General features: G+C 34.9%; 1 protein-coding gene across 5 annotated transcripts in view; it reads right to left on the reverse strand.

Moving 5' to 3' along the window:
* Window positions 1-144: 144 nt before the first annotated feature.
* LOC115217669 (uncharacterized protein PFB0145c-like) overlaps window positions 145-23,510 on the reverse strand; it is a 63,395-nt gene continuing 40,029 nt past the window's right edge. Inside the window, exons 2-10 of one of the 5 annotated variants that reach the window (XM_029787418.2) lie at window positions 20,634-20,797; window positions 18,418-19,936; window positions 11,875-12,038; window positions 8,666-10,805; window positions 7,707-7,897; window positions 7,230-7,481; window positions 5,687-5,920; window positions 3,073-3,193; window positions 145-421 (exon numbers count right to left, since the gene is read on the reverse strand). In XM_029787418.2, the coding sequence (XP_029643278.2) occupies window positions 5,780-5,920; window positions 7,230-7,481; window positions 7,707-7,897; window positions 8,666-10,805; window positions 11,875-12,038; window positions 18,418-19,936; window positions 20,634-20,797 (4,571 nt within the window). In that variant the 3' untranslated portion in view covers window positions 145-421; window positions 3,073-3,193; window positions 5,687-5,779. The remainder of the gene's footprint in view (window positions 422-3,072; window positions 3,194-5,686; window positions 5,921-7,229; window positions 7,482-7,706; window positions 7,898-8,665; window positions 10,806-11,874; window positions 12,039-18,417; window positions 19,937-20,633; window positions 20,798-23,510) is intronic. The other 4 variants (XM_036507554.1, XM_036507553.1, XM_036507551.1 and 1 more) reach the window with 4 other exon arrangements.

The raw sequence follows: 23,510 nt of genomic DNA on the forward strand, positions 1-23,510 counted from the left end.
ATAAGTTATAGGAGCTGATGAGTCCATAACTGCTTACAGCCAGCTAGTGAGGAAGTATGCAAAAGTGAAATACATAATTTTGAAATATTTTGTCTGGATGTATAACCACAATATTCTAAGAAAATTCAAAAGCGGACAGAGAAATAGTTTAATTTGAAGAGTTTATTTGGATTTAGAAAAAGCAAATTGTTGAAAATTTAGAAAGAAATTTGAGATATATAATAAAAAATATCTTAGAAAATATGTAGAATATAAGCAAAACAAAAATAGAGAAGCAATACTTTGTCAGATTTGATTGATTCATCAATGACAGAATTCTCAGGATAGACTTTAGGCACAAGCATGACACAGGTCACAACATCAATTACCATCAAAGAGTCTGTGTAAAATTTCTTCTCAAGGGCTTCCCATGAGGCAACTGCTGAAATGGGAATTTTAAGTTAACATCAAAAATAAAAATATTTAATCAATGAAAATTACAAGAATTCAAAGAGCCTAGTAATAGTGGTATGTGACAGTAAAGCTATTCATCATCATTCCATTTTGCCTGCTTTCCAAGTTGCAATGAGAAGGATGGTTTGACAGGATTCAACACATAGGAGGACTATATCTTCTCCCAATGTCTCATTTTTTGGCATGGTTTCTATGATTGAATTCTCTTTCTGACACAATCCACTTTACAGAGAGTATTTTTTTGTGTGTTACCAGCACAATAAAAGTTGCTTTGCCACCTACAAGAATAATGTGACCTTTCAGCCTGTATTGTTGCTATTGTCAGCCTTATATTATTGCTATTCAGATCAATTATCAACCATTTGATATGTATTGAATACTTTTTTGGCATGACCACTGTTGGGAGTTGTCTTGTAACTTGTAAAGCAAAACAGGGTACCCCTCAATTGAAAAAGAGTAAAAGGAAAAAAGTTGGATCTGTTAATATGTGGTGAGGATCTCCAGCAGTATTCTTTGTAATTATTTTCTTTGTGAGAAGCACTGCTGATTTCTGGATTGTGATTTTGAAACATTGAGAAATTTGAGAATATGTTTTTTTTTCAATGATGTTGCTAAACTAAATAATAGTAATGAGCTTATAGTATATACTGCTGAGGTGCACTAAATCTTGCCAGAAAAGAGTAAAAGAACACAGAAAGCAGAAATCAAGTAAAGAAACAGAGTTCATATGATAAAAGAATAAGGCAGAAAAATGAACAATGAAAGAGCCATAAAGAATAAAACATGCTGTATGGGCACATCAGGAGTAGTGTTGGTAAATTTTGGAAAGTATGGAATTTTTGAAGGATATAGTGTACTGACAGCTAAGAAATAATGTGGGTAGTTTGTTCCATTCTTCAACAATCCTGAGCTTGTAAAAACAAAAAGTTTCTGAAAGTCACAAGGTCTGTGCTATGTTTTGATTATATAAGTGTGTCTACATGTGGTAGAGATAATGAATTCAAAATGGTAGCTAAAGTTATTGTTGGAAAGGTAGTGGATAATCTTATGGGCTTTCATCAAGTCAGCTACTATATATTGAAGTTAGAGAAGCAAGGTGTTTAAGATGCAGAAAGTAATTCAAAGAGGGTTTTCATCTAGCTCCATGTCTCTGGACAGCTTTCAGTAGATTGGTTTCTGGACAGAATGGAGGTTTCAGACTGGAGGTGCAGATGGTAAGTGTGGATGTAATATAGCCATAAAATAGCTTTAGATCTCATTTTTCTGTCTAAAGAGATTTTAACCAATATTTCTAGCAGTACCTTAATGCTTGTTCACCTATTATTTTTTATCATCAATCCTTATTCATCCCATAGTCTCAGGCTGGGAGGATTACATACTTACTTATTAACACCAAATAATTCATTTTAAAATCCTTATTTTAATGTATATTAACTGAATCTTTTCCAAACTGCAACCAATTTCTCTGTTTGAAACAGGCTAATTATAGTCTATTACATACATAAAAGATTGAATATAAAGAAGCTGAGAAAGCAGTTTTGCATTGAAGGAATTGGGCAATATGTGCAGAAGTGACTTTGTAGGTATTGACATGGTTCTGTGAACTGAGACTATGGTGTGAGCAAGCAGATGAAATCATAAAGTCTATATAGAGACAAAAGTTTCAGTTTAGTTCTAAATGAAGTCTATCATTGAAGATATGAAACCATGCCAAAACACTGTGTCTGGTAGTCTGCTCACATCATTTGGATTTCAAATTGATATGTTTTCACTCACAAAGTCTACATCTCTATTCAGTTAAATCAGCCTTGATTAGTACTTTATTTTATTACCTTCAGAAGAATTGAAGGCAAAACCAACCTTATGGGAAATTGAATTTAGAACATAAATAAATACTGAAAGGTATTTTGGTTTAGTCAGCTGTATTATCAATTATACTAGTATTCAGTACCCTAGCATTAGCAGCAAAAAGGTATTCCAAGCTGGATTGTAAATAACATTTGAAAATTCTATGAAATATCATACAATCCCAATTCATCATCATTGTCATCATCAACATTTAACATCCATTTTCCATGATGGCATGGGTTGGATGGCTTGACAGGAACTGACAAGGCCAGGGGCCACACTAAGTCCCTTAGTCTGTTTTGATTTGGTTTCTAAGGCTGGATACCTTTCCTAATGCCAACCACTCCACAGAGTATACTAGGTTCTTTTTACATAGCACCATCACCCTTTTAACCCTTTTGTTACCAACCTGGCTGAAACTGGCTCTAGCTCTGAGTAGAAATGTCTTGTTTTCATAAGTTTTGAATTAAAATCTTCCACCAAACCTTAGTCACAATTGATGTTCCTAACACTAGCTGAATGATAACTAAGTTATTTCACTAAACTCATTGTTATATTTAAAGTAATTGAAAGAAACACAGAGCATCTCAAAATAAATGCAGTAAAGGGTTAAACATGGCACTAGTACCAGTACTTTTTACAAGGTACCAACAACCACATCAATGCTTTTTGTATGTCACCTTGGGTTTAGGATCTCATTTCTGTTGTGGTGAGTGGTCTTGTAGATAGAAATAAACTTGCCTGACCTAATCAAATGTTTAGACAACCAACCTTATTGGTGATGTGTTATAATCTTTTACTTTCATCTTGTTCCATGTGTTACTAGTTCTGCACCTCAGATCATAAGGAACTTTTTTCATTGTGCTCAAGCCTGGACTTTTCAAAGACTCATCTGGAATTTAAAAGACAAATTTACAAAACAATGCTAAACATGTTATGACTAATTAATTCTAATAACGGTTATACTGCCAACACTTTTACTTCCTACATAGCAACATGAGTTATATAATACCTTACCACCTCCAAATGTCCCGGCTTTGTTATATCAGAGGATTTCTATTAATTGAGTAATATTTTATTTCAGAAATGTAATTACACATTCACACTACCTATTTGGTTTGTGTTTCATTAAAAATATTCAACTTTATAATTTGTAATGAATTTACCATATCTGACTGTCATTGATGGAGAACTAATCAACTGTATACTATCACCAAACAAACACAGGACTATGAATAGCTGTTATAGTAAAAGTACAGTGTGTTGTATAAATTGACCAGTGTTTTGTCAGCTTTGAGATCAAATCCTCTTTTCTTGGGTAAAATGAGCTCACTACACAAGGTGTACATACTATATAATGGTAAGAACACTGATGGCAACCTTACCACTGATGGTAACCTTCATGATGGTTGGACTTTCCTCAAAGGACTTCTAGTGGATTAACCATAAGGTTTCTGATCAAATAAAATACAAATGATTGAAGTGGTATCTATCACTGAGAAGACAAGTACACTGAAACAAATGTAGTCTGACAGTCCGCAGGTGTCATTTGGAGTTGTTCTTTAAGACTAAATCTCACAATGACTGCTTGTTCCATATTTGTTTGAACACAATGTGTGCGTGTGTCTATCTTTGGTTATATTGTGTCTGCTTCTATGAAAATCTTGATCTACAAGTGGGAATGTTGCCACTGCTTGCTTCACACCTTTGAAGATGTGCAGAATAAGAGATCTCTCTCTTAAAAAACAGGTGAGTGACAGGAAAGGCAACCAGCATTTAATTGGCAAATATTTGACTATCCCCAAGTATAACAATATCTGTTTCAACACACAATTTTTTTCATCAAGGATTTTGCATAACAAATACATAAATGTAAGTTTTTTTTTAGTGTTGAGTAAGTTGCAGTTTTAACTTAAACACATTCTCCTTATAACAAATATATGAAAATTATAAATTCAGTATCAAAGCACAACTGAATCACATGCAACCTTGCTGTAGAAATCTTATGAGGTTGGGGGACTATCTTAAACTCTCAGCAAAACAATATGGACACCACTAGTTTATAAATCATTTTCTGTCACCAGATTCTACTGAAGCCAACAGTTCTCTTGAACTAACAGTTAAATACAAACTGTTACTTACCTTAAAGGGAAGGGGTCATAGCTACAAGCTGTGTTTTTACCACAGAACAAGATTAAGTAGTAACAATGGTCTCAAATTTTAATACAAGGCTAGTAATTTTGAGGGAAGGGGTAAGTTGATTACATTGACCCCAGTGACCAACAGGTACTTATTTTATCGACACCAAAAGGATGAAAGGCAAAATCAATCTTGGTAGAATTTGAACTCAGAATGTAAAGATAGATGAAATACTGCTAAACATTTTGCCTGGCATGCTGATGATTCTGCCGGCTCACTGCCTTATTAAGCAGCAACAATAAGCAGTCTCCAACCATGTCAAGTGATCCAGAAGCCTATTGTTACACTGATGAGTTTGCTAGTGATAAGTTTACCAAGAATTTTGGATATATTCTCCTGAGATTCATTACACAACAAAACAAAACATTAAACATATACATACACACGTTTATCATTATCATTGTTTTAACATCCAGTTTTCTTTTCCATACTCATATACATCAGCAAGAATTTGTTGAGGCAGATTTTCTAAGGCTGGATACCCTTCCTGTCACCAACCCTCACCTGATTCCAAGCAATGTAACTGTATGATGGTGATGCTAGTTTACATCATATGATGTCAAGACCAAGTGGTACAAATACATATACAACCATTCACCCATATACATACATAGATGCATAGATACATACATATCAGCTTCCATCTACCAAATCTACTTACAAGCCTTTAGTCAGCCCAGGGCTATAGTAGAGAACACTAACCCAGGGAATCATGCAGTAGGACTGAACCTGAAACCATGAGGTGAGAAGTGAACTTCCTAACCACACAGTCCTTGTGTATACACACACACGTATGTATCCTCCTCCCTAACCCACTCCTATTTTCTTTGTCTTCCTCCAAACTGATATTCAATTTTGACCATGACCCCTTCCCATTTGCTGTTCACTGCATTACATACATACCTATATTCCCTACCTCTAACCATTTGTGGAAGGGCATTCGGCCATAGAAGCCATACTAAAACAGATATTGGAACTCAACAGTCTTCTGACCTGTAAGGTTCTGTGAAACTATCCAACCCATGCCAGCATGGAATACAGACACTAAACGATGATTGATGATGATATGCAAACGCGCATGCACACACACACACACACACACACACACACATGTGTATAGGTTTCAAACACAGAACTATACTTTGGTATGCGTATTGTTGAGATAGTGAAAAATGAATAGGAATACCAGAGAACTATCAAAGTTGGTGATGTGTATCCTGTCAGCAACACTATGTTCAGATCATGGCCAGGATATGTCATTATCAGACAGCCCAGTTGGTTAACTGTAAATAGGCACCACGAGGAAGGAACATAACATTACTGTAAATAGTACATAAAACACTCTATAGTCTTGGAGTTTACCAATAATAGTTAGCCTCTCTTGTTTGGTTGTCTTTAGTTGTTTTTTGAGATGATCGATCTGAAGATAAAAAAAAAAGAAATACAGTTGAAATATTGTGTTCTTGTTTCCTTGCAGTACTGGTATAGAGATGGCTGGGTCAAAAAACATACTGTAATAACCACTAAGCAGGTAAGGTACAAGGCCAAGATACTTAACTTTCAACAACCCTGTATATCTGGATACAAACAGGCAGTATGAACAGCAGTGTTAAAGCAAGATAAATACAGTAAGATACATATATTGATAGCAAAACTAAAATAACAAAACAAGAATAACAGAAAATAGAATTATAAAAGCACCCGGGCCTGTTATTATATATAATTTCATTTACTTTGCATTTCATTTAAATATTCCTCAATTAATAAATTTTAATTCACTTATATATGTTAGTTGAGCTGTATGGGAACTATAGTGAGAACTATGCTCTTATGTAATATAGTTAACATAAAAATAAATTCATTGGAAAATCTCTGTTTGAGACAGAAGGCACTAGTGTGATTTCATTTGCAAATGAGTGTCCACCACTAAAGTGATCCAATAAGATCAAAATCATGTGATCTGGTGATCCCTGAGCTAGGGTGGCAGGAGTTCTCTCCTGCTTGAAATGAATATTGGGTTTGAAAGTGCACTGAATAACCAGCTGGAGGAGATGTTTTCCTGGGTTTAAAATAGCAATATCATCAGTTCTCAGAGAACACCCATGTTAAAGTGATGATAAACACTATCTTAAAGATAAATTCATTCTTCATATATTCTACTTCATCAGCAAATTAATCAGATGATAAGAGAAAAAGAGAAAATTACTGACTAAAAAGAGTCATACTATACAGGGGCTAGGAAGCCAAAGATACACAGTAGTTAATGCTTATTTTGGCATATACGAAATATGTAGGGAAAATGATAAATAATAAAATTTGTTCCACCCCAAAAAATAACTTACAAAAGTATAATAGAGGATAACTCTACTACACTACCTTGTATCTGGAATCTTACATTTCTTAAACAACTACAATTAACTTTGACAGACTTATTATTGAAAATTTTATAGCACTTTTGAGTAGTAGATCCTGGATTACATGGTTATTTCCTTTTAAAAGGTGAAATGTAGCTTAATGAAGGGACAAATTGAAAAATGATAATGATGGTTGCCATTGTTATGAATATATTTATTATCATCAATTTGATGCTTGTATATATGTCTGCAAAATTTATTTGTACCGCAATAGACCATCCTGTTTTATCTTTCAATCCTATGTCATTTGACATAAAAGCTTTCCTTTAAAAATAAAAATAATAACCATAAACTACAGCTCAAAATGAAAATTACCTCAGCAGATATATTTTCATGCTTCTTTTTAAATATCTCTAACTCTTTTTGAGAAATCTGTAAGCAACTAGCCAAGGACGTATTCATTTCTTCAACTTTGGACAAAGTCTTGGTATGATCTGTGGTTATCTGCTGTTCCCTGTTGTGGAAATAGGCTTCAGTGCCACTATTCTTCTTTTTCAGCTGCTGGTACTCTTCTCTAGCTTCATTTATGATGCTATTTAGTTTCTTAATCTCTTCTTCATGGTTTTCCTAATGATAACAACATTAGCACTGGTAATAATAAAGATGATAATACAAACTCATACACACATACAACTGCTTTTTCAACTTCCACTAAGCGTTTCTAGCATATTAACATGGCACATCCAAACCTCATTCTTTTCAACCACTGAAAACCATTTGCTTTCATTGCACACAAAAAGAAAACAAACAAATGGATCTTTCCTTATGAGATAATGAACCAAATAAACTTACCTTGCTTGAAGCAAGACATTTTTCAAGCTCAGCTCTGGCTTCCTTTTCAGACAACAGTTGCTGCTTAATGTCTGCAGCCTGAAGTTCTTTCTCACTCAGGATTTTCTCATAGTTACTTATGTTGGCACATTGAGTCTGATGAAGTTTCTCCCATTTGGTTTGTGATAAAGTCAATTCTTGGAAATGGGAATCTGTAACAAAGAAAGCATAATACACTTTTGGTGAGTAAATGCTAAAAGCAACTATTCAAATTTAATTCTATATCATATTGTTCACAGTGGGAAAACATTACTTTGATAAAATACTTAGTCCAAAATGTACAAATGTCAAAAAAATACAGCTGTCACTTGAAAGTGAGTATGGGCTGGTAGCATGTATCAAACTCATGCTAGTTGCTTTAGGTGTCTATGTAGTCACATGCAAGCATAGACACACTTATCCATTGACCCAATGTAACATGGAGGATGTAACAGTTGAAGACAGAGAGAGAGGGGGGAGGGAGGGAGGGAGGAAGAGAGAATGTGCCAGAACTAGGGTGGTACGTGTTTTCACCTGAGTAGACTGAAACAATGTGAAATGAAGCACTTTGCTTGAAGATACAATGCACCACCTAGTTCAGGAATCAAGCCTAACCATTAGGTCAAGTGCGAAGGCCATGTGTCTTCACACAGAAATAGTAAATGCATATAAATAAGGTCTGGGAAGTAAAAAGTACTATTATAAGAATCAAGGTTTATGCAAATGACTTTGTATATTTTTGGGCTGACCACATTGTCACACTAATAGCTTTCTATAATTTCTGAGCAATCTCTCTCTCTCCTAGTCAGCAAATATTTATGTTGTTCATTGTAAATAGCCAACACCATTATCAATGGAAAAATAGCGAGAGTTGTCTTTCCTTAAAAAGCAGAATGGTACAATGTAACAAAAAACAGAATTTAGAGATGAATTAGGTTTACCATTTAGTTTTTTGAGGTCAGTATTGTAGATAGCTTCTCTCCTGTAAAACTCTTTTTCAAAAGTTTCTTTCATATGCTTTATTTCAGACTGGAATGATTCTTTCAAAGAAGTTATCACATTATTATGGTTACCTTTCAACCTGTTTATCTGTTCCATCAATGATTTACACTTGGTAATCTCATCTTCATAGGCGCTTTGTATTTTAATCATTTCTTGCCTGGAAGTCTTCATTTCTTCATCTTTATTACTCAGATCTCGGCTCAGCTCTCCCTTCATTTCATTGTATTCCTGTTCAGCTTTTTCTGTCATCCCTGCAATTTGTTCTTGAAGACATTCAATTTGTCTGTTTTGGCTCTCAACTTTGTTACACATTTCTGTGATCTCTTTCTTATATGTCTTTACTGATGTCTCATACTGTTCCTTGACACTGTCAGAAGCAGTGACATCTAAATCATATCCAGCTTGTAGTTTAGAGAACTCTTTTTCCTTCTCACTTAGCCTAGCTTGGACATCGTCAAAATCAGATCTCAGCACATAATTAGTTGCAATATTATTTTCAAATTCAATTGTTTTATTATTAATGAAAATTTTGTGCTCTTCATCAAGTAACTCTAACTTCTCTTTATAGAAAGTTTCTTGTTTCAGAAGAGCTGTAACATGCTTTTCCTGTTCACATTCAAATGTTTGTCGAGGTACAAAGTCAGTAGCTATTTTCTCTTCATAATTCAAAGTAACTTGAGCTAATTTTTCCTCATGTTCTTTCAACACTCTCTGTAATTTTTCTTCTTCTTCAACATATTTTCGTTTAAGTTGTGTATACTCTTTGGTCTCATCTTTTAGCTTAGCTTCAAACACTTCTTTTGAGATATAATTTTTGGAGATATTTTCCTGAGATTCTATGTTTACTTTTTGCAAAGCTTCTTTATGTTCTTCATCCTGGGATTTTATTTTCCCTTCATATTCTTCAAGTTTTTCTTTCATTTGTATAACTTCTTGGATATGTTTTTTATTTTGTTCATTAATCTTACCAACTGCAACATAATCAGAGGATAATTTTTTCTCAAAGTCCTCCGAAACAGATCTTAATTTCTTTTCATATTCTTCAATAAGGCAGCAACTCTTCTGATTGTATTCTTGATGTAACATTTCTTTACTAGTCTCCAATTCATTTGAATGTTCTTTTTCTCGTATTTCCATCAAAGACTTACATACATAGTTGTTGGTTATCTTATTCACATATTCACTTGTAATAGAAGAGATTTTCTCTTCATATTCCACTTTGAGATTTTCTTGCAATTTTCCAATTTCAGAAACGTGTTTCTGAGAGATTTCTGAGACCTTCTGTTGCATCTCTCCAACAAGAGAAGTAAGTTCATCAAGTTTAGCATCTTTCTCACTGATGGTGCCTGATTTTTCTTCTAACTCCTTTTTCAGTAAATTAGTCTCAGTTTTTTTCTCAGAAACTTTCTCTTTCAAGCTGGTAACAATTTGTGTCAGTTCATTATTTGAATTCAGATATTCCTCAACAAGTGAAGATTTCTCTGATAAGGATTTTGTTAATTCACAGATTCTATTGTCCTTTTCACCAAATTGTACACTGATTTGTTCCACTTCTTTAAGTGCCTCCAAATATCTTTCTTCCAATAGTAAAGTATGTACTTTGGTTAGTTCTTCAAAATCACCCTTTAATTTACTTTTTTGTTCAATGGTATTTTGATTTACAGTTTCTAGTTTAGGTTTTAAAACAGCAGTTACAAGCTCTTTGGAATCTGCAGTTTCTAGCTCTAATTTTTCTAAAACATCCTGTTTTTCTCCTGTAAGTTCCTTAAACTGTTTTTCCAGTTTCTTCTTAATGGCTGCATTTTCTTCCAGTTGCCATTTTACTCTTTCAAACTCTGTATTTTCTGTTGAAATTTTAGTCTTAGTAGCATGAACAATTTTCTCAGCAAAGTTCTGTATAGAAGATTTTACTGGAGATCTTTCAAGGTCTTTTTTCATTATCTCAATAGTCTGCTGTTTATCCAGAATTTGGTGCTGTGCATTATTATATTCAACTTTCAATTTTTCCATCTCATTCTTAAGTAAGTCATTGTTGGATTTCAGACTCAGGAAGTCATTATGTAACATCAACCATTTTGACTAGGATATAATTGAAAAATTATAAAAAAAAACATATACATAAAATTAATTTACACAAATTTATGACTCAATAAACACACAAATGTTTATATTTCCAGGTGAAGTTTAGATTTGAATTTAAATAATTGAAGTAACACTAATCAAAATAACAAAACTAGAATATACTGTTAAAGCAGTATCAAGACCATTATATCTTCAGTAATAGCTAACAAAAGATATGATTAAATTATTTTCAGTAGAATCATATCAACTGCAAGATTAATTTTAGAAATTTGGATAAACTTTTAAGGGGAATTAACATAATTTTCCATCATATATTTAATATAGTTCTTCAAATCACTTCAACTTGGGATAAATTGGTTTTCATTTATTTAAAATTGAGTAAATGTTGAACTGTAACCATAATTTGAATTCAAATTGACACCCCAACCCACCAAACTCTTCCATAATGTAGTTTATTGCTTCTCTTTTCTTTCCAACTGATCAGGATTTATGGTTTCGTAGCTTCACCTAGTTGATATTATTGTATAGCTTCAAATCAACCCTGAATGAGCAGACCTATGATTAAAGGCATTCCAGTTATGATCCTTTAAACTTTTAGTTTATCTTGGAGTCCATTATCCATTGTCTCTCTTTTTGAAGATAGCAGCATATGATTTAAGGGAGATTTGGTTGCTATATCTAGCAGTTCAAGCAACCACATTGAAATTGTCACTGAGGCTCAGCAGATATGACAGATGCTACTAGTAACCCTTAATTTGATAGGGTTAAGTAAAACTACCTAAACTAAGTTTAACCCTTTAGCATTCAGATTATTCTGTTAAATGTATTGCTTATTTATTCACATTGTTTTGAATTAATTACACATGATCTTGTAGCTTCAAAATTTCAGTGGTGTGTATGTATATTTTTAGAATGACATTGTAGGGTAGTTGTGAGAGCAGTTAGATCTGGTTAGTTTTAACATAAAACAAGTAGATATGACTGGATTAAATGCTAAAGGGTTAAATCCTAATTAATAAAATGTACCCACTTTCAACAACAAGAAGTGTTTCAGAAAGAATCTTACTTCTAAAATGTCTTGTTCACATGTAAGTTTTGAAAAATCAGCTTTTAACTGTTCATGAATATCTGGAGCAATCCATGTTGTCTTAATGTTGTCCAATTCTCTCTTCAATTCAGTCATTAAATTGTCTGTTACAACACTTATACTATATCCAGTTGGTTGTTTTTCTGAAATTTAAAAAAAAATCAAAATAGTTCATTAACTAACATTCACCATTTACATTACTCCTGTCACCAACCACTTTATAACATGAACTGCGGGTGTGAGTATATTAAAATGCCTATATTCACACATTGGCTTTGCCACTACATGCTATTCCTGATCATGCAATCACCACAGATTACAAGAGTAGCTGCTCATGGCAGGTGCAGCCATTGCACTTTAGAGACATCTTATAGATGAGGTATTCACCTACAGCATCCACTTATACATTTACTGGTGTGTGGTTTAGTGGCTAGGGTATTTAGTTCACAATCGTAAAGTCATGTGTTTTATACTCAGCAGTGCATTGTATCCTTGAGCATGACACTTTATTTCACATTACTCCAGTCAATCCAGTAGGCAAAAATGAGTAGTACCTGTATTTTAAAAAAGGGCAAGCCTTCTCACATTCTGTGTCATGCTGGATCTCCCTGAGAACTATGTTAAGAGTATGTGTGTCTGTGGTGTGCTCAGCCACTTGCATGTTAATTTCATGAGCAGGCTGATTCCTTGGGTGGATTAACTGGAACCCTCAACATCATAACCAACAGAGTGCCAGTTATTTGATACTTTGAATAAACTCATGAACTCTGTGACAACCCTACGTCTACAACCCCTTTCAAAGCCACCCCAAATAAAACAATATTTTATAACCCCATATAATCCCTTGCAGTTGTGTTTATCACATCTCAATTATCTATTTATATTGATTCATTTTATTTTGTCATATTTTACTACACCCACTCTGCCTACATTCCTTGGGTACCATACATCTCACACACAGGCTCTTCAAAAGCAAGAGCAAGAATACAAACAAGGTTTCAGTTATAACACAAGCATGAACACTTAAGTGACTAATGAAGGAAAAATATATTATTATACATGTTTACATCGTTGTCATTGCTGCCACCGCCACCACCACCATCATCATCATCATCATCATTTAACATCTGCTTACCATGCTGGTTTGATTGGAACTGCCAGAGAGCAGCACCAGGTTCCAGTCTGATTTGGCACAGTTTTTATGGCTGGATACCCTTCCTAATGCTAACCACTCCAAGTGTGTAATGGATCCTTTTTATATGCCACTGGCATGGGTACCATTTACATGACATTGGCAACAGTCACAACTATGATTTCAGAAGTACCATTTACATGATACTGGCAATGGCCACAACTATGACTTCATATGGCTTGCTGAGTTTTCTCAAGCACAGCATATCACCAAAGGTCTCAGTCACTTGATGCCTCTATGAGGCCCAGCATTCAAAGATCGTGCTTCACCACCTCATCCCTTGCCTCCATGAGGCCCTATGGAAATAGTGGAAATATGTATGCTAACCATCTTATGCTGTGCGAGTGTACAGCCAATAAATATGAGCGTGAATGCAAGTATGTCCCAAGGACAAATGTACTCAAGTGGATGAAGATATAAATGGGAGAATGTGTGAAAAGGAAAGCAAACAGTATGATCACAAATTCATTCATTATTTTATCCACAACCTATTATTATTCAATTAATTATTATTCATTTGCTAATGTTGGTGCCATGTAAAAAGCACCCAGGTCACTCTGTAAAGTGGTTGGCATTAGGAAGGGCATCCAGTGTAAAAATCATACCAAAGCAGAGCTTGCCAGAGCTGGAGACATAAAAAGCACTCGATCCACTGTGTAAGGCGGTTGGCATTAGAAAGGCATCCAGTTGTAAAAGCCATGACAAAACAGTCAGTGAAGCTTGGCTTGCTAGCTCCTGAGAAACCATCCAATCCATACCAGCATGGAAAATGGATGTTAAATGATGATGATGGTGATGATGGTGAATGATAACAATTATCCACTAATGTTAATACCCATAAACTGTACATGTAGAGGAGTATGTAATAGCTGCTCACAGTAATACTCTATGCAATGAATGCTGTAGAAGCCACAAGTATGAATGCTAGAATGGACAGATGTGTGAAAAGAATAGACTGGATGACTTTATTTGTCTCCACAATCTGCTACAAATTCACTAACTTTCATGTGGCTCTTTTGACCAACTACCATTTATTAATTTCTACATTTATTTTTAATCCAAGATGGCAGTGACTTCTCTTGTGCGATATTAACCTCATGCGAATATAAGATATAGGTAATGAGTTATGTTGTTTCTTGTAAGTTTTCAACTAAAATGAGCACTCAAAGACTGAAATGTTATAACAATTGATGAAACATACAACTTCATCCCATTTAGTTCAAGTTAACCAAGTTAAATTATTTCTATTTCAGTGTACTTTGTATGTAGGTATTGTTCGTGTGTGTGTGTGTGTGTGTGTATGTGTGTGCATGTACATATGCATGTATGTATGCACATAAGTACATATGCATGTATGTAAGCACATATGCATGCATGTATGTATGTACATACATGCATACATACATAAGTATGCATGTATATGGTTTTGCACATATGCATGTTAGCACCGTTTTGTTGTGGTGGCATAGCACAGTCATGCTACACCCAAAACATCTAATCACTGCTGGCCATGGAAGAATACACATGACCCAGTGGTGAAGCACAAATTTTGAAAGGCAAGAATCAGTTCCTAAGACATCAGAAAACAGCATTCATACAACTATGGGATTTTTACCTCACCTCACAACCACTACAAAACTCATTGGATATTTTAGATTTACAGCCAAGTACTGAATCCAACTACCTTGATGTTTATTAAGAAATTAACCTATGTCTCACTACACCCTGTTGCCTTGAACACAGATGTACATATAGCCATCTATAAAGTGTGCCTACCACTTTATGTGTGACCACGAAATAAATTGTGATGTCCATTTGCATGAAAAAACATTGTCTTCTGATATTTATCTTTACATCCATGTAAACACTTATATCTGGAACCTTCTTACATACACACTATCCAAGCCAACATGGTATCATATTTCTAATGTAAATATGTATGCATGTATGTACATATGCATATATCCATGTATGTGTGCATCTAGTACATATGCACATATGTATGTATGTATTTATCTATATACATATAGCCATCTATATATCATAGTTAATGTATATATAATGTTGGCATGCAAGATACTGCAGTTTTCATTTGGGATAAAATCTTTTATAAACATGCTGTGACAAAAACAACACAAAAATTGCCCATTTAGTGGCTAGTAAAAACATCAGATGCATTTCAACATCCAGGCCTTGTCGATGACATGTACTCACAACCACATGCCTAGACACAATTTGTTTCCTCTTATATAGGAAACAGTGAATAATATAAGCACCTGTGTAACTGTGTGATAAGAAGCTTGCTTCCTAATCATGTGGTTCAGGATTCAATCCCACTGCATGGCATTTTGAGCAAGTATCTTCATCTATAGCCTTGGGTTGACCAAAGCCTTGTGAGTGGATTTAGTAGATGCAAACTGAAAGAAACCTGTTGAATATATATATGTATAAAAGGTAAAGGGTAAAGCTCCACTTCAGTCATGACCAAAGGGGGTCTTTACCCATTACCCTTTATATAATGCCCATGGAACTGCACCTCGAAAGTTCCTCTCCGAGGCACAAGTCCAGGCAAGGTTGTTTATGGAAGACCAACAATCGCCCATGCTTACCAGTCTCCCCTCTCCATGCTGCTGATGTAATCCAAGGGAATGGCAAAACCCAATACAGCTTGGTGCCAGTGATGTTGCACTCATTTCTATAGCTGAATGAACTGGAGCAATGTGAAATAAAGTGCCTTGCTCAAGAATACAACACACAGCTCAGTCCAGGAACCAAACTCACAACCTCTCGATTGTGAGCTCTATGCTCTAACTGCTGAACCATGCACCTTCATGTTCATCTATTTGTTTTGTAAGATGCTTGATGTGAAACTGTGTTGAAACAAATATTGTTATATTTCAGGATGGTCATTTTTTTCTTGCCAAATAAATACATGCACTATACATTCGTTCCTAACTTGTTTATTATTGTTCTTATTTTATGTCCCTTGTCTGGAAATCTTTCATCACACACCTGTGACCTCTTCAGTGACCCTCCTTCCTACATCTCCCTCTGTTGTGTTTAGTCCATTCTATATATATATGTATATATCTATGTGTGTGTCTTTGTGTTTTGTTTGTTCCCCATCACTGCTTGACAACTGATGTTAATGTGTTTATGTCTCTGTAACTTAATGGTTCAGCAACAGAGACTGATAGAATAAGTACTAGGTTTTGAAAAATAAGTCCTGGGGTCGATTTGTTCAACTAAAACACCCTTCAAGGAAGTACCCCAGCATAGCTGTAGTCAAAATGACTGAAACAAGTAAAAGATAAAAGATAACACATTTACTGATATTGCGATTAGTCACTTGGGCTAAATAAAAATCTGGTATGCACAATCAAAGCAGCATTAAATTTAAATAGTCACCTATGTGTTATACTTAATGTATCTAAAACATCGACAAGCAAGAGACTGTGATTTTTATGAGATAAAAATGTGTTAAAAGCACAAGATATATTCAGTTTCCTATACTGGAAGTGAGAAATTTCATCTAGGTACGTAGTTGCAAATATCTTGCCTGCCAATGGTGTATATATATTAATTATAATACATAGCTCTTTTAATTTGAAGCTGCTTCAATTGCATGTGTGTGTGTGTGTGTGTGTGTGCATGTGTGTATGATCATCACCTTCACATATACATATTCAATAAGTTTCTTCAGTTTCTGCCTGCCAATTTCAATCACAAGGTGTTTGTTAACCTATGGATATAATAAAGGACACCATCTAACTGTCTACACAGTGAGACTGATCCCCTAACTGTATACTTCCAAAGTGAATTTATCAGCCATATAGCCATGCTTGTGTCTATATTTATATGTATATGTATAAGGCGGCGAGCACGCCGGGCAAAATGTTTAGTGGTATTTCGTCTGTCTTTTTTGTTCTGAGTTCAAACTCCACCAAGGTCAACTTTGCTTTTCATCCTTTCGAGGTCGATTAAATAAGTACCAGTTATGCACTGGGGTTGATGTAATCAACTTAATCCCTTCGTTTGTCCCCTCTATGTTTAGCCCCCTGTGGGCAATAAAGAAATATATATTTATATGTATATGCTTCACTGATATTGAACTCACCAAATCTTGACAAAAGGTAACAAACTATACTCTATCCAATTATCTGGTAGTAGTACAAGTAGTTACATACAGTTTTATGGAAAGAAGAAGAGAGATAAGTCTTCTCCTGGACAGGAATCCTGTCTCTCTTTGATAACTTTCCCAAATAATCTGGTACCAACTTATGACCTGTGAGCTGGTTACTTGTAAGTTCTCTTCCTGTTGCCGCAACTAAGTATAGTTAAGAGAAAATTGTGTTTAATTTTGTGTCAGTGCCACAATAATTCTAAATAAAAAAGCAGCTAAGTACTGTGAGAGTTATTGTCATCTCTTGAAATATTAAGAAATAATGTCATATCTATATATGACATCAGTTTCAGGTTGCAATAATACATCTGAAACTAATAAACAAAATGTGTTTAGCTTGAGTCATTTATGAAAGTATTTCCTTTACAGCAACTAACCATAAAAATATGACTGAGACATTCAGCGACTGGAGAAAATATATCATGTGATATTTATATAATACTATCTTTTATCTTTTACTTGTTTCAGTCATTAAACTGCGGCCATGCTGGAGCACTGCCTTGAAGAATTTTTTAGTCAAATGAATTGACTCTAGTACTTACTTTCTTTAAACCAGACATTTATTCTATTGGTCTCATTTGCCAACCAACTAAGTTACAGAATGTAAATACATTAACACCAGTTATCAAGCAATGGTGGGGGACAAAAAAGACACACATACACACATATACAATGGGCTTCTTCCAGTTTCCATCTACCAAATCCATTCACAGGGCTTTGGTCAGCCCGAGGCTATCGTAGAAGACACTTGTCCAAGGTGCCATGCAGTGGGACTAAACCCAGAACCATGTGTTTGGGAAGCAAGCTTCGTACCACACAGCAACACTTGTGCTTAAAAAGTGTGAGAGGCTTACAGCACCTAGGTTTTCCAAGTGGTTGCTCATTTCAATACTAACTAGGCTCAATGTTGTTTAACTTTGGTGATCGGACAAGAACCAATGCATTCAATGTGATTGAGAATCATACCCAAGTAGATAATATAGTAAACTGTGTGAGAATGTAGAGACACTAACTGTATGGAAATAAAGTAAAAATAATTATCTGTACTAGTGTCTTTTCTTAAAAAGTAGAAAGCTGTAATAAAATAAAAAAATATATTTTCAGATTGGAAAGATTCATTCAAGAATTATTTTAGCATTATGGTTACCTTCCAACATTTTTTGATGCTCCTCTAGTGATTTACTCTTCACAATTGTTTCTTCAAAGGCGCTTTGGATTTTAATCAATTCTTGCTCGGAAACTTTCACTTCTTCATTATCTTCAGTTAGTTCTCTCTTCATTTTATTGTATTCTTGTTCAGCTTTTAGTTTCATATCTGACATTTGTTCCAGAAGGCATACAATTTGTTTATCTTGGTTCTCCACTTTATTACAAAGTTTTGAGACTAGGTCTTGATAGGTTTTCACTGATGCCTCATACTGCCCATAGACTTTATTAGAAGCAGCAGCAACCGAATAATATTCAGCTTGCTGATTTGCCAATTCTTCTTCCTTTTGACCAAGCTTAGCCTGGATATCTTTAAAATTTTTGAGTTTTTCTTCCATTGTCATAATTTCAGAAAAATGTTTCTGAGAGATTTCTGAGATCTTCTGTTGCATCTCTCCAACAAGAGAAGTAAGTTCATCAAGTTTAGCATCTTTCTCACTGATGGTGCCTGATTTTTCTTCTAACTCCTTTTTCAGTAAATTAGTCTCAGTTTTTTTCTCAGAAACGTTCTCTTTCAAGCTGGTAATGATTTCTGTCAGTTCATTATTTGAATTCAGATATTCCTCAACAAGTGAAGATTTCTCTGATAAGGATTTTGTTAATTCACAGATTCTCTTGTCCTTTTCACAAAGTTGTACACTGATTTGTTCCACTTCTTTACGTGTCTCCAAATATTTTTTCTCCAATTGTAAAATATATACTTTGGTTGGTTCTTCAAAATCACCCTTTAATTTACTTTTTTGTTCACTGGCATTTTGATTTATAGTTTCTAGTTTAGGTTTAAAAGTGGTTACATGCTCTTTGGTATCTCCAATTTCTAGCTCTAATTTTCCTAAAATGTTCTGCTTTTCTCTTACAAGTTCCTCAGGCTGCTTTGTCAGTTCCTTCTTATTTTCCTCCAGTTGAGATACTGTAATGCAATCAAGTTGTTTTTCTAAGGCAGCTTTGGTTTCTTCCAATGACTGTTTTGCTATTGTGTAACTTTCAAGTGCTTTTTCTTGCTCCACCAATGTATCTTGCAATTTTTTGTATTCCAAGGCCATGTCTTTAAACCAATTTTTTAACAAACTACTCAGGTTGTTATTCATTTCTTCAAGATGTACTGACTGAGAACTAACTTGAATCTGTAAACATTCACAATCATTTGAAGTTTCTTCAACACAATGATATAGTTTCTGAGGCAAGAAATTAGCAACACTATTTTCCTTAGTGGGTAAGTTCATATTTTCTGTCAAAATACTGGCCTCTACTGCATGAATGATTTTCTCTAGAATGTCCTGAAGAGAATATTTTACCTGAGCAACTCCTCCTTTGTTTTGTTGAAGTTCTGATTTGTATTTTGCTTCAGTTTGCTGCCAATTAGATTCCATCACACAAATAGATTGAAGATCTTTTTTCAGTATTAAATCATTGTTGGGTTTCAGATTTAGAGATTCCTCCAACAACTTCAATGATTTTGACTAAAATATAATTAAAAAATAATAAAAATATTTATCTTAGAATTTATATAGAGTAGCATTGAATTATTTTCATAGTGAACTAAATCTGAATAAAGAATAAAGTTTAAACATAAATAACTGAAATGAAGTGTTACTGTGAAAATGGTAATACAGGAATTTAACTAAACCATTATTAAATGCATTGCAGATTTCACTATTTAGTAATAAAAAATTAGAATGCCTCCAGTTGAACTGAAGTCACTTGAAAAACTAATGTTAAGATATTGAGAAAATATGTGTACATATTAGACCCTACCATATTACAAAATAGAGGAATATAATGCAGTTCTAGATATACTGTATATGACTAGAGACAAGATAATCATGACTGGAAAACTTTTAACACTTAGCTTCAAATTACTCTGTCAAATGTAATACTTATTTATTCATATTGATAATAATTTAATCATGCATTATCTCATCGTCTCAAAATTCTGATGATGTGATTATATATTTTTATAACTGACATTGTGGGGGTAGGTGTGAGGAACAAGATCTGGCAGGTTTAAGCATAAAACAGATAATATTTGGATCAGATACGGTCAGTTAAATGCTAAGGGATTAATCAATGGACTGCTTGATTAAGGCAGAGCTGAGGCTAATGACCACAAATACTATATATACTTCTAATATTAAACATATTCAGAAAGAATCTTACTTCTAAAATTTCTTGTTCAGAAGTAGGTTTTGAAGGGTCAATCTTTAACTGTTCATGAATATCTGGATCAATACTTGTTGGCTTGATGTTTTCCAATTCGCTCTTCAATTCAGTTATTAAGTGGTCTGTTATAACACTCACAGTTTCTTCAGTTAGTGGGTTTTCTGAAAATCAAAATTATTTATTAACTAACATTCATCATATACAAGACACTTCTGTCCATTATCCATCAAGTCCCACTGCAAGAACTTTTACAATTAAACATTGTTTACAATGAAGTTAGAACATTTTAAATCACAGTCATATGATGAAGGAAAATCTACTTTTGGAGACCCAGTCATCATCATCATCATCATTTAACATCCACTTTCCATACTGGCATGGGTTGGATGGTTTGACTGGGGACTGGCAAGCCAGGAAGCTGCACCAGGCTCCAATCTGATCTGGCAATGTTTCTACAGCTGGATGCCCTTCCTAATGCCATCCATTCCGAGAATGTAGTGGGTGCTTTTTATATGGCACTGGCACACGAGCCAGTTGGGACAGGCATCAACCACGTTCGGATGGTGCTTTTTACAGGGAGCCAGACAGGAGGCACTGGCAACAACCCATGTATGAATGGTGCTTATTGTGTACCACCAGCAAGGGAGCCAATCAGGTGGCACTGGCATCAGCCACAACTACAATTTCCAGTACTAAATTCAATTTTACATAGGGCTGCATATATATATATATATATATATATATATATATATATATATATATAATATTATTGTTTTTTCTTATGAAAAATATAGAACTGCTTAAGAAGTGCTCGAGTCAAACCTGAGACAAAAAATAAGAATTAAGATACAAACTCAAATTAGGTAATCATACTCATACCATTATAAATTCAACTTAAAATGCATATACACATATTAATACATATCGACACATATGAAAATTTAAAAATATTTATAAAACATAAATATACATAAAAATACATGTAAACAAAACTTGTGTGGGATACATATGGAAGGAAGTGTGAGAAAAGAAGAACTGATAAAAATTTTTTTGTACTAAAATTAAGAGTAGTTAAGAGTTTCAATTCAAAGATCCATAGTGTTCAATGTGTTTTTTAAAAATATATAAATGGTATACAAGGTATATAATACAGTTTGAGAAAGTCCACTTTCTACAGCCGTTTCCAGAGTTCATGTCCTTGTAGAAAAATTAATTAAAAATCTTACAAATCATGCGGACAATGTCCCCCTCATCAGAAAAGGTATTCTTATAAAATCACATTCTTATTTTTTTATTACCCTCTAGGGGTCAACAAAGATGGGACAATACAATCTGATGGGATCAGATGGTATACAAAGAGATGAAAGTGTTTAAAAATTAATGACATATAAAATCGGATGTATGTACAAACACAAGACATAAAACAATGAAATGGGGGGACAGGTTCTGCTTTGACTCCACAAGACCCATGCCACCACTGATACCTTAGGTAAATCCTTTATGGGATATTCATGTGGGTTCATTCATTCGTAACATCCATACCACACTCTTCCATGCTTTCCAAAATGCAACAGCTGACAGGCATCTCCTCTCCAGCCCCATTTTCCTTTTCAGATGAAAAATGAAAAAAATCACCAATGCAGGGCCAGAGATGAAGGTGCCAGTTGCAAATCCTTTCATTCTGGTCTTCCATATAACCTCTTTCACAGCTGCCCCTACTATAAGAAAACAAATCTTACCTTCTTTATTCAAGGAGGCAGGTGGGTCAATTTTTACAACTAACTCAGCAGACAGCTGTACTTTTCCAACACTTGACAACAGTTGTTCAACATAAGTCAACAGATCCAACACACCCAAACATTGCACAATTGCATGCAGGACGGTTTCCCTATCCTGGGCAAGTCGGTGAGATGGAGTAGCCATGCCTTGCGAGCTTATCCTGGACAGGTAAGGTGCCTTGATAACACTGCCAGGCCAGGGATTTCTGGAAATTATCCAGGGACCCCGGCCTGAATGTTCTTCGGAACAGGCTGGTGAGATGATCATTGTTGAAGCCTAGGGTCTCCTCTAAGGTATCTTCACACTTCGACTCTACTAACCTTCTACAGAATGACACAGTTGAACTGCCACTGCTGGCATTGCCCAAGTGATAGAAAAGTACAAGAACCTTTCAGCACTCCATGTACCAAGTGTCCAACTTAGATCTACAATAGACCAAGGATTCCAGTCCACAAAAATGTGTGAACTTGGGAAATGTTGATTTAGCAAGCAGAGACCACATCCGTTCACCAGCCAGGTAGAGCCACAGATGCTTCAGCCTCGGTGCATCATTAGCCATGGCATCAGCCCACCCTTTAACGGTTGTTGGCAGCAGATAGAACACCTCACAAGTGGTCTTTTGCTCTTCCAGAAAAAGTGAAAGAGCAGTCATTCTAACTTGGTCAGCCACAGATTGGGGCAGGGCACAACAGTTAGGTGGTAAATAATCACTGATGCCATAAACACATTGGCAACCTCTGCCCTCCCTTTCAAGGATAACTACTGCCCAGACCAGGTCTGGGTTAGGTTGGTCACTCAGCTTGGTACCTTGCACCAATTCTTCTCTATGTGGAGATTTGGTCCAAACTAGACCGCTAGCAGTTTAATTGGACTCTCTGTCCAACGTCACATGACGCTTTAAGAGGTATCAACTTGCCCCTCCAGGTGCCGAGTTGCAAGCCGATTGACTTTTCACGATTAACCTTGGCTCCTGCCACCATCTCGTATTCCTTAATGGCATTGCCTACCCTCTGTATTATTTACATTATTTATATTTAACGTATATTTGTCCTCATCTTGTTTGTTGTTAACACAATGTTTTGGTTGATATATCCT

Source organism: Octopus sinensis, linkage group LG11 (genome assembly GCF_006345805.1).
Source record: "Octopus sinensis linkage group LG11, ASM634580v1, whole genome shotgun sequence".
Lineage (NCBI taxonomy): Eukaryota > Metazoa > Mollusca > Cephalopoda > Octopoda > Octopodidae > Octopus > Octopus sinensis.